The sequence below is a fragment of the Mizuhopecten yessoensis genome, unplaced genomic scaffold (genome assembly GCF_002113885.1).
Source record: "Mizuhopecten yessoensis strain PY_sf001 unplaced genomic scaffold, ASM211388v2 scaffold8807, whole genome shotgun sequence".
Lineage (NCBI taxonomy): Eukaryota > Metazoa > Mollusca > Bivalvia > Pectinida > Pectinidae > Mizuhopecten > Mizuhopecten yessoensis.
In genome coordinates, this window is record NW_018407731.1 from 32622 (window position 1) to 51674 (window position 19053).

The 19053-nt window shown below is 35.1% G+C and overlaps 2 protein-coding genes across 2 annotated transcripts; one reads left to right on the forward strand and one right to left on the reverse strand.

The window, feature by feature from the left end:
* Positions 1–931: 931 nt before the first annotated feature.
* On the reverse strand, positions 932–3822 carry LOC110456577. The gene is made up of 2 exons (XM_021507396.1): positions 3801–3822; positions 932–3624 (listed from the first exon to the last, which is right to left on the reverse strand). The coding sequence occupies exon 2, from the start codon at positions 3587–3589 to the stop codon at positions 2768–2770; it is 822 nt and encodes a 273-aa protein (XP_021363071.1). The 5' UTR covers positions 3590–3624; positions 3801–3822; the 3' UTR covers positions 932–2767.
* Positions 3823–7358: 3536 nt separating this feature from the next.
* LOC110456572 (E3 ubiquitin-protein ligase RNF14-like) lies at positions 7359–13676 on the forward strand. The gene is made up of 7 exons (XM_021507383.1): positions 7359–7492; positions 8764–8977; positions 9848–9993; positions 10827–11279; positions 11552–11780; positions 12320–12492; positions 13470–13676. The coding sequence occupies exons 2-7, from the start codon at positions 8809–8811 to the stop codon at positions 13662–13664; spliced, it is 1365 nt and encodes a 454-aa protein (XP_021363058.1). The 5' UTR covers positions 7359–7492; positions 8764–8808; the 3' UTR covers positions 13665–13676.
* The last annotated feature ends 5377 nt before the right edge of the window (positions 13677–19053 follow it).

Sequence of the window (19053 nt, forward strand, 5' to 3'; positions counted from 1 at the left end):
CGTGTCCTTGGAACAGACTAGTGATACCTACCGGGTTTAGCGGCCAAAGGTAATCGGGTACTTCACCAAATTTTCACAAATATTTAGATAGAATGTGTTCCATGAATGAGACCAATGACAGCTCATAACAGTGTGGAGACACTGTACATCGCTTTTAATGAAGTGTTAACCATAAGGTGTGTTACCATTAGGTGTGGCGGGTCTCAGACGAGCTGTCTCCATGTGATTGTTATGGTACGGTATCGTTAAACGTACTGTAACATCACTCTAGGTTATCAAACAGGAAACAAAGAACACTGTAAATGATGTAACATTTAATGTTTTATATAAACATTTGTCCTAGCTTCAACAAAACAGAAAACAAAACTGTCAACTGGTCTTACAACTGTCAGAAACAGAACAGTAAATATTAAGTGAACAAAATATAGTTACTGTGACTTTATTTACTTCTAGATGGGGGACGTTCTCGCATGCCATGATATTGACACATTAAACTGATGGTAAAAACGCCCACTTGAAGTTTAGAACTTACAAACTGCAACTGTATGTGTTTAGCAATATCTTTACTTTATAACGTGTGTACTTTAAAGAAGCGCCTTCCAAATAGGATATTCTCATGTTTTCATAACCAGTCAGTACCCTGTAGATTTCTCAAATATTTGTTTCAACTTGTTCAATTTCCTATAGAGATACATGACTAATTCTAGTTACAAATATAGCAATATTCTATTAAGTTATTTAAAAGAATTTGCATAGAAGATGTGCAAGTGGGTCAATGGCGAAATGAACAGAAACGAACCAGGTTGTTACGATGTTGAAATAAATTTGAAATAAATCAAAACCACAAAAATGTAAATCAAATGAGGCAACTGTTTAAAACAATGAAGGCTGGGAGGAGGAACGGCTATTTAACTTTTAATAGAACTTTAATTTAATTTTAGAAACATGGATATCAATTAGAAATTCTGATCCAAGGGAGATAACTATGCAAGTTAACCACTACAATGTACCTATGATTCTGCATTGTTCAGTATGTCTAACATCGTCTTGGACGTATACTTTCCTGTGTGTGAAGGCAGACATCATACCAGGTGTCACCAGTAGTACTAAAATGCTTAGTTTCTAGAGCATCTGATTTCGCTCTGGGTGGGCGGGGTGGTTCTTCTACTTTTTACTTTATATCGCAGAGAAACAATGGAATTTTAATTATCTCCTTTTTACCCTACACACAAATAAACTTCGTATTAATAAACATAAGTTTACCCTATATACTAATTTACGGGGTGTTTTCATTTCATTTTACCATAAACTCCTATACTATAGTAGAACAAGGGTTATATTTCATTCTCTTTAATACGTTAATATAGAGAATCAATGTGGTAACTTATAGTAGAAAAAGCAATGGGTAGTATATGTCATACATGGGTGAACAAGGGGTTTCATATGTTATCAGGAGCAATGGGTAGTATATGTCATACATGGATGAACAAGGCGTTTCATATGTAATCATGAGCAATGGGTATTATATGTCATACATGGATGAACAAAGGGTTTCATATGTTATCATGGGCAATGGGTAGTATATGTCATACATGGATGAACAAAGGGTTTCATATGTTATCATGGGTAATGGGGTGGTTCCTCTTATGATATCACATGGTAAGGGAAAAGTAGGTAGATTCCTCTCCTTGTTAACTTGTATCTTTGGGAAATAGAGAGGCAATGTGGTAATGACTCTTATTTTTCCATTTGCCTTCAATACTTTTTAACAAAACACATCAAAATTATAAAAAGAAAAAAAACACACTAAGTAATCATAATTAGGTGCAACCTCCAGGTATTATTTAGTCATGGATGACAATGTTCCGTAAACACATATATTGTGTAGGTAGGCAAAGCTCACCTTATATAAGGAAATGACGACATATGTGTAATTAAATGTCTTCTCATAGAACGGTTATTTCCATATAGATTACCTACGGGGTGTCCAGTTCCAGTGTTATGTTTTGTTACTTTTATAATAAGACCCTCCATCTAATCACCACGTGATTAGAATATATCGTGATGTAATTTAGGATTTGTTCGACATATCTTTATTAATCTTATAGAAAATTTCCTCATTGATTACATCAATATATTTATAGATCTTTTCATAAATACGGTCAAACACACTTCCCCAATATTCGTGTTAAACATTTGATATTTTATCAGTGTACATCTAATAATGATATCTCAATTAGATGTCTAACCTTTTAATTACACCGAAAAAAGAAGCCTCACCTTTTTTATCATATATATGATATAAAGATATGTTTAATATTCACGTTATCAAGTCGAAATCCCTATGTCCTTTGACGTATTATTATGGCAATTAGCCATGTTCTATGTTCAATAAAACAGTGGAAATCCTTTACATCTATTTATAGGAGAATGCAATATAGTACAATGGTCTATTTATATATCCTTATAGATTCGGATATGCGCGTCGAAGCAACCGTTTACAATATTCTCAAGCAGAAAGCACACTTCAATTGACACACAACAATTATAATTTGCTTTCCACCAGCAACACTTATTGTCGTCTTTAGCACTAAACATGTGTTGTCTTTCTATACGTGTTGATAATATCAATGAGAATGCAACTTATATCGCTGAACCTACTTGCATATTTGTATCATTCACTTATATTTTTGTCACGAGAAAACACAATGAAAACACCGTATTACATCGACACTGGGTGTCAAACTTGCTACTTCCTTTCAACATACTACATTGACGTGTTCTTGTCATTTTCCTTGCTAAGCTCCCGTTTTTTCTTACCAAGTTTCTGCATTAGGATCGTCATGTTCTGATGAAGTTTGGTGTTTTCACTTTCAACATCTGAACATCTTATGCGTTGTTCCTGCAGCTCATCTTGCAGTCTGGAATTGTCATCCTCCGTGCACAGACCCTTTTTGATCAGCGAGGCATTTACCTCCATCAACGATGAGATGTCGGCGTTTAGTTTTCCAATCTCTTTTTCAAGCTGTTGTATCTTGCATTCATCGGTAAGTCTGACGTGGTGAATTTCCCGTTGGTATTGCTTAATTAGAAGTTGTTTTTCCTTCTCTAAGCCTAACCGAGCTACCGCGTTGGAAAGTTCCTGGATCGTATTCTGTAGACGATAACATGGACTGCATGGTATGCCGATATATCCTGGTCTTTCATTCTGTAAAAGACTTTCATCTGAGTTGGCGGCGCTGACTTCAGACATGCACTCATCCACGTCATTTGTCGTGGTATTGCCGTTGTCGGAGTTAGCAGCTGTAACAACAGATGTCAGGCTTGCCCGGAGACAGTTTCCCCCTACTTGGACATTATCCAGAAGGAATGCCTGATTAACCACACCGGATTCCCCAGACCAGTTTGGAATGTTATCAGTTGAAGACGAGACATTCTCACTAGGGGATTTCAACTTGTCGTAATCTTTCCTTTTTCGATGTCCCCGAAACCAAGAAAAAAAATTCCTAAGTCTTCGTGACTTCCTTTCCTTTGATACTGTTTTTGCTTTAGAATGTCTAGGTTTTTTCTGTTCTTTAGTTTTTTCCATCGTATCCGGTGTACATGTACATTAAGAAGGTTCACCTGAGGAAAGAGTATATGCGTCATGACGTTACAAAACAAATTCTTCAATAATGCAGCTATAAACAGTTACGGTTAATTATTCAATTTTATCTAAAACATTTCTCTTATTTTCTCTTTACTTCAAGTATCACTGCACGTTCTCTTAATACAACCTAACAGATTTCGGAAATACTTACATGCAGCGACTGAACACCTAGCTGGATTATAACTAAATGTCTGAAGGGTGTTAATTATAATACATATAAATAGCCTATTTATATCGACACCGTAATATGACGAACCATTGTTAGCTGATCTAGCCAGATTGAGGTTGGGTAGGTGTAATGCTTCTATTTCTGGATTCGGCATCAAACTGCATTTTGATTTAAAAAAACAAAACAAAACTTTTAGATTATATATACCCTCAACCAATTTTTTGAAATAAAGTGAATTTCTTATTACAAGAGGCCAAAGTCAGATACTTATTGAAACTACAATCCTCACGTATTATTGAAACATTTATTTCACTTGGAAAGGGAGGCATACAAATAAAAGTGGTTTTTCTCTGGTTGTCAGTGACATCCCATCGACAAAATTTAATCTTTTAATGATTATTTTGAGTCTACATCTGTCACATAACAACCTGCTGATAGCTACCCTCTGACAAGCCCTAATCCAAACATAACTTCTCAGCAAACAATATAACGGACAGGAAATTATGGACTAACTGTATACACATATTGTATTTAACATTAACAAACCAACATGGAAATACCTATGCCCCTTTCAATTTGTTCATTAAAGCAGAGATATTTACGCCCCGTCAAAAACTTATTCGGACTTCAGTCAGTTATTTCTAACTTCATCCCTACTAAATTCATACAGGGGGCTTGACAAACTCTTGTGAGGTCTCTCTTTATTATACTTTGTAAATATATTTCCACCGGTAAGCTGTATATATAACATTGGAAAATATCCATGTAACACCCGAGTACAATGGCAAGGGTGGTGGATGCGACCCCTAATTATAGACCAATAGGAGTTATAGAAAAGATTTTGAAACCAATAAAAAAATGAAATATCATATAGGTAAGATTGAAATGTTAATCATTATTATTTATGTGTGATGAAATTGTTAAACCGTTCAGACAAAGGCAAAAGAAGCCAGAATTATTTTTTGTGATACACAAAGCCTTTGACGAGGTTTGACACGTTGGTTTGATACTGTATATAAGTATAAAACCCTATACATGTTTTGCCATCCAACAATAGGAGACAGAGAGTGATTATGGGTGATATGATATAATTAGAAACTTGACAGAGACAGGGCTCAGTCTTTTTTTTATATGTTTATGGTCTATAATGATATTGGAGAAGAATTGAGTTCAAAAGTCAAACTAGTTACGAACATCATCACGTGATCATCTGATTGGAGGAAACAGAAATGAAGTTGCTTGTAAGACAAAATAAACTGACGAAAAAGTTTAGTTGCAAAAGAATGGGATATTTCTTTATCCAGATCAAACAAATTTTTGTTCAAGTCGGATTGACTCTTGATTGAGACGTTGCAGCCTAACTTATTCTGTTAAATTGCTTATCTTGCTACTACATGTAGCCTTGTTGTTTTTCATCAGCCATGCTAATATTTGCCTAACCATATAAATTATACTAAATTATTATATCTATCAAAATGCTAATAAAAGAGTTGATGTACCTATAATGTAAATATAGATCTAGAACTGACATGAAATATCTCGAGATATTAGACCCTATTTATACTCACGTGCGTACAAGTTTTAGTTACACGAGTATCTTATGGGCGAACTGATCTTCTTCTTATTCCATTTACTGCGGCAGATCTCATAGATATGAGTGCAGTTGCCGCAATTCCTAGAGAAAGCGAAACGTTTCGGAGCACGTAATTTTGTAAGCGGGGAGCAAGTAGTAATTAAGATTAGTAAAAGGGGATATTTGCATTAAAATTTTACATTCTTTATATATATTTTTTAATTGAAATGTCCCTCTCATGTAGATGACTGGGATATAAATAACACTGAAAATTAAGATTTTTGTCAGAAACTTATTTAATTGGTACAAGTATTTTTTCAACGAACTATATGCTTGACTGGAACAATCTAACATGGAGCCCAAGGACTACGTCATCGCTTCAGCGTCAACGCTAACTGTCTTTAGTAAGGCAATGCTTTTGTTGAAAAGCAGTTTATGTATGACGGATGGAAAAAATGAACGAAGGTCTAATAGATAATTATGTTCATATTTTATTCCAAAATATTTTATTGCATAATAAGATTTGGTCATCAGGAGGAATTTATGAATGTCCTCTCCGTATAAAATGCCCAAAAGCATTCCTTTCCCAATGATTGGAAGTTCAAAGTGTAAAATCCAAACCCATGGAACGTTCGATATTTCCTACACATCAGGATAGGCCCAAACATAATACTTAACTAATTTGCACGGGCCTATATCGAAATTGTGCTCTAAAACGGGGATGTGGGTTTTCCTTAGATCAGGGACTTCAATTTACACAGAAGAATTATTGCGGTCTATATTTTCAAGAATAAAATCGTCTAGAGATACTGAATATTTCGCATTTATGAAGCAATACCAATGGCGATGAACTCTATCAAACGATTTTATAATTCACGGCTTTTGTACAAAATATATTACCATTTATCTATCGTCGATCAGCTGAGTCCAAACTGAGCTTTAAATACTGAACAGCTTATCTTTCTTCGTGTGCATTCATGTCTCTGGATTTCCTAATATTTGAATATTCAAATGTATTCCTTTTATAAACTAAGCCAGTTGATGAAGTACAGCTTGTAATACATTCCCACCAATATCTTGGATTTCAACATGATTTTCGGTTAATGGCGCATGATAAATGAGAATGTCAAAAAACTGAACAGTTTATCTTTCTTCCTAAGATTCATTTCTTGGCCTGAAGATTTTGAAGGTTTTGAAATGTTCAGTACATTTTAAAACAAACAAATGATCTCCAATTGAGTTGGCCAGAGTTTCAACAAGCAGTTATATATTTTGCAAATGACCACACAATAATCCATTTGTCAAAATGTAAAACATCTGGTGTTGGATGCCCAGATAGCGAATAAGTAAAAACATTCTGGTTTTCCCCCAGTGCTTATCCAGTCGGGCTTCAAACGTTTTTAGTGTTTGTGATGTGACGACGTGATTTTTGCAGGGAACTCCAATGGTTGGCCACTCTTTCTTTGAAGGATATATACGTACTCTCTTAAGTTCAATTTAGACATTCCTTTATCAAGTCGAAGACGATGACCTCTTGTTCGTTTGCTCTGGTTTATATTTTTTAAAAAGCCTTCTGTTACAGAAGTGTCATAGTATCCATGTATTAGTTTATATTTCTATGTTTTAAATTTGATAATTTAAAATCCTTAATCTTTCTTGATTTCATTAAAAGTGTACAAAGGAGAGCTACAAAACTGATATCAAACGTTAGTGCTATTTATTTCTCACTAATCTCTCGAAACTTCGCATTTTTTTTTTATTTCTGCCTTCGTTCGGTCCCAGTTTCTCCGTTTATCGTCGATATTTCTGTGCCACTTGAACCGTTTCACCGGGATACTTGAAGATAACGGATCCGGATATATTGACCCCATTTTGGCTTTAATTTTATCGGCCGATTCAAAATCTCTCGAACGCTTCACACGGTTCGTGTTTGTGTCCAAAGCATATATATAACATAGATCACGAAATTACGACGTCAACGGCTGTCAGCACGACTTTCAGCACGGCTTAGAAGTTTATTGTGATAGCTTGCATCACCACTTGAAATCACGTGTAGAGTCATTTTAGAAGAGCATACTCCCGTGATCTTTCCAAAAAGCAGGTACCGTAGTCTTCTTCCATTGAAGAATAAGACAGACACTAAAACATAATTAATTGGGAATCTCTTTAAAGGCTGACAATATTTTCTTTCTAAAGTCTAGTGTCTACAGTAGATCTACCCTAAACTTATTAACTAATTCTTTCGACACTTCAATACATACATGTATGTATGCTTTCTTGCTTGCGTAATGATTGATGTGTTTTTTATGATCTGCATATATAGCTGTCAAGTTTGGATTCGCTGCAATGAAATGGGTAGCCGGTCTGGCCCTGCATTTCTCTTTCTCTTGATAAAAAATTGGCGAGCTCGCCAACCCTTGTTTCAAGCACTGGGTGAACAGGTGCAGGATAACTGGCAAGTCAAATAATGTATGACTATACGTATATATATATCTTGGACGTATGTAAACAAATAAGCCAGTTGTGGTCGTATGAGATATCCTTGGACCAAGAGGACACAACGTTGCATAAAGGGAGGGTCTGGTTCATCAAATTGCAGCAGGATGGGGCTCAATAGAGGTTACCAGAGAAAAATGTTTAAATTTCTCCTTCAGTACAGAATAAGCTAGCAATCTGAATAATTAAGTCTGGAACCATTCTTAAAGAGTATGTGGAAATATTTGCAAAAATACTTTTAATGAGACTATTTTCCAATGATTGCTTAAATATCCAGGTGAACAATACAGGCATTTTGGGGCCTCTTGTTCCTTTCCTGTTACAGTAGTGTCTGTGACAAACTCTTGTTTTAAGTGGTGAGCAAATGCTTGCAAGGGGATACCCAAACCTGGGTTGTAAATACTGTTATCTTAAGGGGTGAATCTTATAAAAAGGAGGGAGGAATGGGTTGGAACTGGTCTAGGTCTATCAATGACAATTAACCTGCAGGTAGCTAGCTCAATTGTCAATCTAAGAGTTCAGAAGTTCACAGGTTCAAAGCAATGGCCATGCATTTCTCTGTCTTGTTACACTTAAAAGGGTGACATAACAAAATTTCACAATATCATGAACACCTGTAATACATAAAAGCGCTGTATATAAAAATCTGAGCAGGTCAAGGAGATCATTTGCATCTTCACCTTGTCTTATACTGGTGACTTGGAAGGTATGGTTCCGTACTATGTGACTTTCAACTACAGTTTGAGCTCACATGATTGCTCATGTGAGCAGCTATTGCCATCCCACGTGGTCTGGCAGGTGACCCCATACCTTTAACACATATAATGTGTTTTCCTTCCTTCCACCCTAACTAATAAAACTTTATTTTCCTAAAAGGATTCAGCACCTTACTATGGTTGACTAAAAAGTATTACTGCTAAGATGACTGACACGGAACTCCAAGCTGATGAGTTGTTAGCATTGACCAGTATCTATGATGAGCCTGTCATAGCCATCTCCCAGGATGCGGAAGATGTGGGCGGCCAGTTTCTGTCCAGTGTTCATCTGCCTGACACCACTATCAAGATTCTGAGCCGGAGAGAAAAATCAGGTAAAAGCTTTATTGTTTAACTTAGTAATTGCATTATTTATATGTTAGCTATTGAATATGAATATAGATACTTCTTCATTAAGAATAGGGAGTAACATTATTATGAAGAGGAATATTCCTGTAGTAAGTATAATTGATGTTGAACTGATAATTATAAGCTAAATGAAACACTGGTCATATCACCATTCTTGTGTATAATATAATTGTTTTTGTTCAATTGGAAACATATACAAAATTGTAAAATTTTACCAAAAGTTGTTGTACGTGTCACATGATATAATTGTGAAATTTTCTTGTTACATGAAATCATGGAATTCAATTTCTTGTCTAATGCTATTGTGGAAAGAACAACTGCTGCTGCGGCTGCATCCTCGCGATCGATACTCTAGGGGTTACGCTGGCTTACGCTCTCTGCACCCCTGGAATATGTCATGACAAAATTGAAGGCTCGGTGTGGGCCACCTTGTTGATCAGACAAGAAGTGCGATCCTTTGAATTACATCAAAAGAATCTCACTGTCACAGAACGGTAAAAATTGACAGCTTAAAGTAAAAATTGACAGCTTTAAAGTCGAGTGCCGCTCCTTTGTAATCTTCAAAGGACAGGTATCAGTCTAGTAACTGGTCAGGGTTTTTTAACTTTTTTTTTACATGAGACCAATCAAACAGCTTTCTTCGTGCCTTTAATTTTGCTATGACATATTTCAGGGGTGCAGAGCGCAAAAATGAGCGTAACCCCTAGAGTATCGAGGATGCTGCAGCCATAACTTGTGTTGATATATATGAGAAAGCGATAACACTTCAGTGTATGATGACAATTATTGTTAATGACTTGTTTATCTGATTGGATGATGATGAACTATTTTACCAGGAAACAAGGATGGTAAGTCTATAGAGGAGGTCCACGAGGTGAAGTTCCTGCCACCGGTGATACTTAATTTCCAGCTACCTGCTGACTACCCTTCCTGTAGCCCTCCACAGTTCACACTCTCCTGCAAGTGGCTTAACAGGAAACAGGTATGTACTTGTTCAATAACTGAAATATAGTGATCTGATCTGGGCAGATTAAATGTTAACTGGTAATCTGCTTTGCATTTATATTGTCATTGAATGGAAAAAAAATACTGGGTAGGTGAAAGTTCAAGTAGGAGGTGTTTGCAATCCACCAGTTACTAAATTCAGTGCAGTTTAAGACAGTCTTGCAATTTTGTTTATCATCCCAAGCCTCCGGTTTCATCCAATTTGAAAACCCCTTCGGTGGAAATTCCTCATCTACACCCTGAGCATGAGACAATCTAATAATCATAAGTGACACAGGCCAATGACTGAATGACACTGAAAAGTTAACTCTGTGCCTTACTCTTACCAGCTATAAGATTGTTGTGAAGTTTTGTGAAGATAAGGCTAGAAAGCATCAGCTAATCAAAGAGGAATTAATTTTGAATGACCTTGACAGAATGACATGAAAAATATCTTTTGGCTCCTCTTACCAACTGCTACAGCCTTATAAGGAGAGTCTCATGTATTACTTAAAGTACCTTAAAACAACTGCTACAGCCTTATAAGGAGAGTCTCATATATTACTTACAGTACCCTAAAACAACTTGAAGTTTGTTGAACATGAATTTAGAAACAGAGAAGTTACATAGTAGATAAAAAAAAAATGTGAAAGAAATGACAGGCTGACAGACATGTATAGAAATGATGTGTACATTATTTATAACAGCAGTCTCACTGAGAATTATTTACATATTATATACCTGATATTTTCAGATAAATATAAAAAGAAAATTTCTATACTTATAAACATGGATTTGATATTTTTATAAACTGATTACTACTATTAACAGCTGACTGCCCTTTGCCACAAGCTTGACGAGATCTGGGAGGAAAACAAGGGCAATGAAATTTTGTTCATGTGGACAAGTTTTTTGGCAGAGGAGACTATGGAATTCCTAGGTGTAGAGTCCACTATAGACTTAACAAATGCCTTTGATAGCCGGAAAGGTTCGGACACTGAACCAAGAGCTATACAGGATATTGGTTCACGGGACCGGCTCATTCCAGTCGTCTTAGACTATGACAAACAGGAGAAGCAATGCCAGTTTGAGAAGACAATGTTCCAGTGTAAAGTCTGCTTCTCGGACCGACCGGGATCCTCGTGTATAAAGTTTCTGGACTGTGACCATGTGTATTGTAAGGATTGTATGAAGGACTATTTTACAGTACAGATCGGGGAGGGAAATGTAACAGCCCTGAGTTGTCCTGATGAAAAGTGTGAATCACAGGCTCATCCCTCTCAGGTAAATCATAAAGAAAACAAATTATAATGAAACTGCCAATGTTTAACACCTTTAAGGCCTGCCTTTTAAATTACAAACTTGTTAGTTAAATACAACTGTTAATCAACCATTTGGTTTACAACCTGTGCACTTTGATAATTAAAATCTTGTCATTAATAAGAAACTTGACTTGGACTAAAATCTTGTACTATAGAAGATGGTTGTTTGATGATTGACTTCTGAATGTGTGGTGTCAATAGGCGGTGACTGAAGTAGACTGTGTTTGTTTGCAGGTAAAGGCCCTCGTTAATGAAGAGCTCTTTGACAAGTATGAGAAACTGTTGCTCCGGACTGGTCTTGATATGATGGTAGATGTCATGTACTGCCCACGTCCTGCGTGTCAATATCCAGTTATGCTTGACCGGGAAAGCAACATGGGTTCCTGTCCGTCATGTAGCTACTCCTTTTGTACTCTGTGTAAACTTGTCTTCCACGGAAAGTCGCCATGTCGGGTGAAGGCTGGTAAGTATTGAGGAAAATTACCACAAGGAAGGGTACCTTTGCTGCACCTGATATGGAATGTGATATTGTTAGAGGTGTTAAATCACAGTGAAGGGCACCTTTTGTTCTTGGGTGATTTGTAAACACATTCGAGAGACTTCAGGTTTTTCATTTCTTTATTTTTTGAGATGTGTCATAACAAATAAGGAAGATTGTCATCACAATGAAAAAATATTTTCAGTTACTTTAAGATGTTCATCACAGTAAAGGAAATTTAATGATGATAAATGTACATGTATGTGTTGTGGCAATGACAAGCATCAGGTTTAAAACTTCATTGTAATCTCTACTTTAGAAATGTTATCATTAATTCAAATAGTGACTCAACTTGTGCATTCAAACAACTTAATAAATGTTTGATTAAATTTTAACAGTCAGTCCAGTTTTAGAAAACCTCCAGTATGTAAGGTTTAATTTACAACCATGTACATTATCTCTACCTAATGTTGAGGAGCTGACAATAAAGAAAGTCAATATGCTTATGATGTGTTAATTTATAGATGGCTTCAAAAAGCTGAGAGAGGAGTACCAGAATGCAGATGAGGAAAATAAGCGGTTTCTGGAGAAGAAGTATGGGAAAAAGACTATAGAACAGGCCCTGGAGGAGGCCTTCACCAACGATTGGATGGAAAGCTTCGCCAAGCAATGTCCTGGGTGTGGAGCACATATACAGGTACATTGTTCTATCAGCAGCCACTGTTACTCTCTGGCGCCATGTTTATACATACATGGTTATATATCAGGCTAATTATCTCACTACTCTGGACACTATGTACAGGAAACCTGACCATTACCTACCGTAAATCTGACCCCTTCATAGTTATAAACCTATAGGAAAGGACAATTTTCACAACTACTTTTAGGTCAATATGACCCTAGTCCGAATTATTCGGATTAATATGATCCCTACATACAGGTAAATGTGACCCAAATACACAGATAAATGTGACCCCTATATCCAGGTAAATATGATCACTCTGCTAAGGTAAATAAGATCAATATACACAGGTAAATATGATCCATATATACAGGTTAATATGATCCATATATACAGGTTAATATAACCCCTATACACAGGTAAATTATGATAACTACACACAGGTAAATTCTACCCCAATAAACAAGTAAATATGATCACTACACACATGTAAATGTGACCCCTATACACAGGTAAATATGACCCCTATACCCAGGTAAATTTGACCCCTATACACAGGTAAATGTGACCCTTACTCACAGGTAAATTTAAACCCTATACACAGGTATATATGACCCCTTCACACAGGTAAATGTGACTCCCTATACACCGGTAAATATGACTCTTATACAAAGGCAAATTTGACCACTATACACAGGTAAATGTGACCCCTTCATTCAGGTAAATATGAATCCATACACAGGTAAATATGACACCTATACAAAGGCAAATGTGACCCCTAGACACAGGTAAATGTGATCATACAGATATGACAGCTACACACAGGTAAACATCACCAATATACATGTAAGTTTACCACATTTTACTTGTTACTCTAAAATTGACTATTATACAGATGTTGGCATTCCTGGTTCTTCATTAGTGTCCTACAGTATAAGTTGGGAGATGTATAGTTTTTCACTTACAGAATGTATGTTATTTTGCACTTACAGAAAATGGATGGATGTAACAAGATGACATGTATGAAGTGCCGGTCCTATTTCTGCTGGTTGTGTATGTCAGAGCTGTCTCGCAACAACCCATACAAACACTTCAACCAGCCTGGTAGTAAGTGCCATAATCGTCTGTTCGAGGGAATGGATGAAGATGATGACGATTTTGATATTGACGATGACATGTTTTTCTAATGTATAATTTTTGATTGAGAGTGTGAGTATGGTCTGCTCAAGTGATTTCGTTGTTACATTTTTTTCCAATTAAACACTCTGGACACCATACTTCAGTAGAAGAGAAAACAAAACGGAGGTTTTATGTGATATTTAGAGAAAACTTTATTAACTTGGTATGTACTACATGTAAGTATGTACTACGTGTAAGTATGTACTACGTGTAAGTTTGTACTACGTGTAAGTATGTACTAAGTGTAAATAATATGTTGCCTATTCATCAAGGGATGCAAAAATCAAACAGTCTTAAGTTAAGTTCAGATAAATTACACAGTTTGAGGTCAAAGTTCATTTACATACCACATTTAAATCTAGAAACTATTCGTTTTCTTAATGCAGTGTGCATTGAAAACTAAGTGTTACACAGTAACTGTGACTACTTGACTTAATGCCTGATGTATTAAATGAGTGACCCTGTCCAAAACCTTTCCTTGAGTGGTTTTAACAAAAACTTGTTTCAAAATTGTTGTAAAATAAATAAAGTTATGTTTAGTCCTGAAAAGTCGTAGATGACAGCAATGGCATCATGACACCTAGGATAGTGGGGCAGTCAAACTTTTGTGAATTAAGGTTTGACATTAAGAATGCTCAAATGATGTTCAGGTGTCAAGCTTGTGCTATGTAATAGGTAGAGGCATTGGAATTTGTTTTAGAATTTAAAAGTGCTTAAAATAACTTATTAATTTATTTTCTGTGATTTTGAAAAGTACCACTGACAGAGTCAGATGGTGATACTGTAATTAACTCTGTAGATTTACAATTCTCTACCCTTACATAACATTCTTTTGAAATGCTCAAGTAATACAGAAAAGCTATCTTAAGTGTGTAAACAAAAGTGTTTGACCATTTAACAAATAAGTCTTGATAGACTTTAGATACTTCTGTACAATGATACAAACACAGTGCAAACTATAGTCTAAATATGGATTATATTATGTTCCTAATAACTAGATATTTTATGGATAATAACCTCATATTGGGTAGAGTCTGGCCATGTAGTAACCTAGTACACGTTCCTTCAACAGATATTCACTTAAATTTTACAACTTAACAAAAAGTTTATGACTTTTGGTATGACACATTATTCACTGAATCTTTTTTAGCTTGGGTTTTACTGGTGAAAAATAATAAATATCTGATGTTGGGTATATAACAATCACAACAGCTTGGTAAATAATTCGCATTTTTGTATCCTTTTTTAAAGATGGGATTTTGCTGAGGTTTGGTATTTTTTTGAGCATTAATAATAGCAATATGCTATCTTTTGTATCCTAATGTATCTGACCACTTGATCAGGTTGACATGTGCTAGTGCCCTGCTATATTGCCTTATACAGAGACATATAAAACCACTATATATGTTCCTGGCAGTGACTTATTCTATATCAAAAGCGCCAAATTTTATTTTATTACCGGTATTTGGCACTTATCTTTTGAAGTAATCTCCCAGGTGGTAGTTACAGAAATTCCAGCAATTCTTTTATGCTGAAAAAAATAACCATTAGAAATATTAAAGAAATGAAGAAAACCTTCAGACGTCACTGCCAAAGAGTATTCTGTTTACTAGAGTAAAGAATTTAGAATGAATGAAAAAAGGGTCAAAGGGCATTATATTTGTGATTTTATTAATATAATTGTGATAAGTGTATTATTACATGTATAGATCTATCAAAATTATTTGTCCTAATTAAATCTGTTAACATGTACAAATCAATCTACTTATATTTAGGTACTATGGATTTTATTCCAGTTTTTTAGAAATGCTCAATCAGGGACTTACTATAATGTATAAAGGTTATATATTATTTGACAGAAGAAAAGTAAATATAGAGTAAAAATATATATATATATACATTATAATGTTAACATTCCCAAGTGACAAACCATGCTCAGACTAATAGCCGACGTAATATGGTTTTATGCCAACTATGGAATAGAGATTGAATTTGTTTTAGACCAAACATCAGATTGATATTTCTCTGTCAGGGGCAGTAACTCTGTTAGTTTTGTTTTCTCCTCAGTTGTTCTTGTTTCCTGTCATGTTATACACAATGTACAAGCATTTTAAGTTATTTCTTGTTAATATGTCCAAAGTAAGCAGGCCAAGTTAAGGATGTTAATTGTGGCATAAAAGATGATTTTCATTCAGAACACATTAATTTTATTCAATTTTGCATAAAATATTAATTGAAACAAATTTATGTTTCCTTTTGCAAGAAATGGCATTGGTGATAGGATGCTTTTCCTAGAGTTTCTGATCTTAATTTCATTGTTGAACCACTGTAAGCTATCATGTTGATGGTGAAGTACTATAAACATTTGAATACATTTGATGAATTGTCCTGAATTAACAGAAACCTGTAGCTCCTTTCAGGATACTGCATTGTATTACAGAATATTATATTATTGCCTCCCTTTGATAATCAATCTCAATAGTTCTGGGTAAAAATACTACCTCGTGTACTAAGTTATTATAAAATGTTTAGTCAAAATATAATGTACTAATAGATGATTATGAAATGCACAGTGGTATTATTGTAAGTCCAGGCATTGTCGTTAAATAGAGATTGCAAGCAATAGAACCTGCTTATGAATCCATCTGTTCCCTATCATCATATTGGTAGCATTGGTTGTGATTAGTAACATGGTCTTTATATAGACTTTGTCAATAACTATGTGTTGTATACCGGTATTATTAAATACTCCAGACATTTTCGTCATTTAGGCATTGTAATAGGAACAGCTAATCAATCAGCTCTACCTTATGGTAACATGGTCTTTATATAGACTTTGTCAATAACCATGTGTTGTATATATACTGGTATTATTACATACTCCAGACATTGTCGTCATTAAGGCATTGTAATAGGAACAGCTAATCAATCAACTCTACCTTATGGTAACATGGTCTTTATATAGACTTTGTCAATAACCATATGTTGTATATATACTGGTATTATTACATACTCCAGACATTGTCGTCATTTAGGCATTGTAATAGGAACAGCTAATCAATCAACTCTACCTTATGGTAACATGATCTTTATATAGACTTTGTCAATAACCATGTGTTGTATATATACTGGTATTATTACATACTCTAGACATTGTCGTCATTTAGGCATTGTAATAGGAACAGCTAATCAATCAACTCTACCTTATATAAGTGTTGAGTATCATTATATTGGTACCATTGGTTGTGGACATTTTAATAATATCCACTGTAATTCATAGCTTGGCAATGATCCCTTATAACTGTATGTGTAATACTCTCAACTGCTATTGTCATATTGGAGTTCTGATCCAGTGGGGTTAACATTGTCAATGCCTATAATAAGCTGGACTTCTTCAATTTCATTCCTGTTGTCAGGGAATCAATGCTGCCAGTAATCATGGCAACAGGCACTTGATTTTTGTGTTAATTTCTTTTACTAATAATCTGTTTGAAGGGTTAAGAAAGCTTGGTTCTAGGCGGAATGAGTTATCAATTTTGACTAGCTTAAAAGCTAGCTTTGAATGATTTTGTAGATGAACTAGCCCACCAGATATGTTGTTTTCATATTATGCCAAGCAAACTGGCCTTGAACAACTATAGCGAGGAGTTGAAAAGTTAGTATTATGTTTTAATGTTTAAATGTTTCTTTGCTGATCATAGAATAATGAAAGATCCTTTCGTCAGATCCTTTATTTAATTTCAAAATTTAAACACATTCATCTCAGAAATAATTGATTGTCATAATCTGCCTTGTATTTTAGGCTAGTTCCTGTGTTTCAGGCCAGTCTTTGTGAATTTAGGCCAGTTCCTGTGTTTATATGAGGGGATTTCATGTCAATTTATTATGAGAATGCACATACTGACAGGAAACAGCTATAATTTTGATTAGCTGGTCACAATGGAATGTTTGTAAAGAATTTTCTGTCCCAGAAACAATAAACATTCTTTTGATAAAGCTCATTATATTAATGATCTTGTGCTCAATTAACTATCAGTTACTAGGACAATTTTATTAAGAACCCACAAGTCACAAACCACTGTGAAGACAGTTTTAAATGGTACATTTCCATTCAAGAAATTTCTTGTGAAAAACGCATTTTCAATAATAAATGTATATTCTTTTTTTTCTTCTTTCTTTTATCATAGAACCTGGAATTGTTTCATTTTCACTTGGTTCAAGTAAAACAACACTATCATTTAATATCCATAACCCAAAGACATTTTTAAATAACAGGAATCAGAGCTAAATAAGATTTTTTTTGTTTGTTATTTTTTTGTTGTTGCAATGAAATAGATCACTGAAAGGACTAGTAGTGAGAAAGTTCCCCTTCGTATTGTAGACTATTGTGTACTTGATGTGTATAAACAAGGAAACAGAATTCCCTGTATTGTTTGATGTGTAAATGTTGTAGCGATGGGAAGGAAACCATACAAACAGTGTATGTGATCAAAATGAAGTGACCCGTTTTTGATGTGTTACTTGTTACCGGAATGAATATGTAATAAATTAAACCTATTGTTGAATCTGTTGACAGAATATATAATTACCTGGTTCTTTTGTTTTTCTTGCTTTCTGCTTTTGTCTTTAGATATCCCGACGACAAAAAAATGAAAAGTGGACTCAGATTTAAAAAAAAAATAGTACACATAAAAATCGCATACATAGACGGCTTGAGTAAACATAGTCTTGTGGTATAATGTAATATTTCACAAAATATATTTTGATCTTCGATATCTTCAGATCTCAGTTATCCTGACAAGAGACATTGCTCAACAGGTAAGTAAATTAGTGGCTAAATATTTCGAACAAAATATCCATTAGTAGTATTTGGTTATTAGCTCACCTGGCACGAAGTGCCAAGTGAGCTTATGCCGTGGCGCGGCGTCCGTCGTCCGTCCGTCCGGCGTCCGGCGTCAATATTTTACTTTAAACGACTTCTTCTTAATAACCGAAAGGCCTAGGGTGTCAATATTTGGCCAAAAGCAAACTTGGATGAAGGGCTACAAAGTTTGTTCAAATAAATGACCTTCACCTATTTTCAAGGTCACAGGGGTCAAATATGTCAAAAACTTTAAACATCTTCTTCTCAATAACCAAAATGCCCAGGGAGATGATATTTGGCCAGTAGCATGCTTGGGTGAAGGGCTACCAAGTTTGTTCAAATGAATGACCTTCAATTATATTCAAGGTCACAGGGGTCAATTGTATTAAAAAACCTTTAAACAACTTCTTCTGAATAACCAAAATGCTCAGGGTGATGATATTTAGCCAGTAGCATGCTGAGATGAAGTGCTACAAAGTTTGTTCAAATGAATGACCTTCACCCATATTCAAGGTCACAGGGGTCAAATATGT

Excerpts from the sequence above, each read along its gene's own strand:
- LOC110456572 (XM_021507383.1), top strand. The coding sequence starts at position 8,809 with ATGACTGACACGGAACTCCAAGCTGATGAGTTGTTAGCATTGACCAGT. Across the intron at positions 11,280-11,551 it reads CACAGGCTCATCCCTCTCAG|GTAAAGGCCCTCGTTAATGA; the intron begins GTAAATCATAAA and ends GTTTGTTTGCAG. Across the intron at positions 11,781-12,319 it reads GCCATGTCGGGTGAAGGCTG|ATGGCTTCAAAAAGCTGAGA; the intron begins GTAAGTATTGAG and ends GTTAATTTATAG.
- LOC110456577 (XM_021507396.1), bottom strand. The coding sequence starts at position 3,589 with ATGGAAAAAACTAAAGAACAGAAAAAACCTAGACATTCTAAAGCAAAA.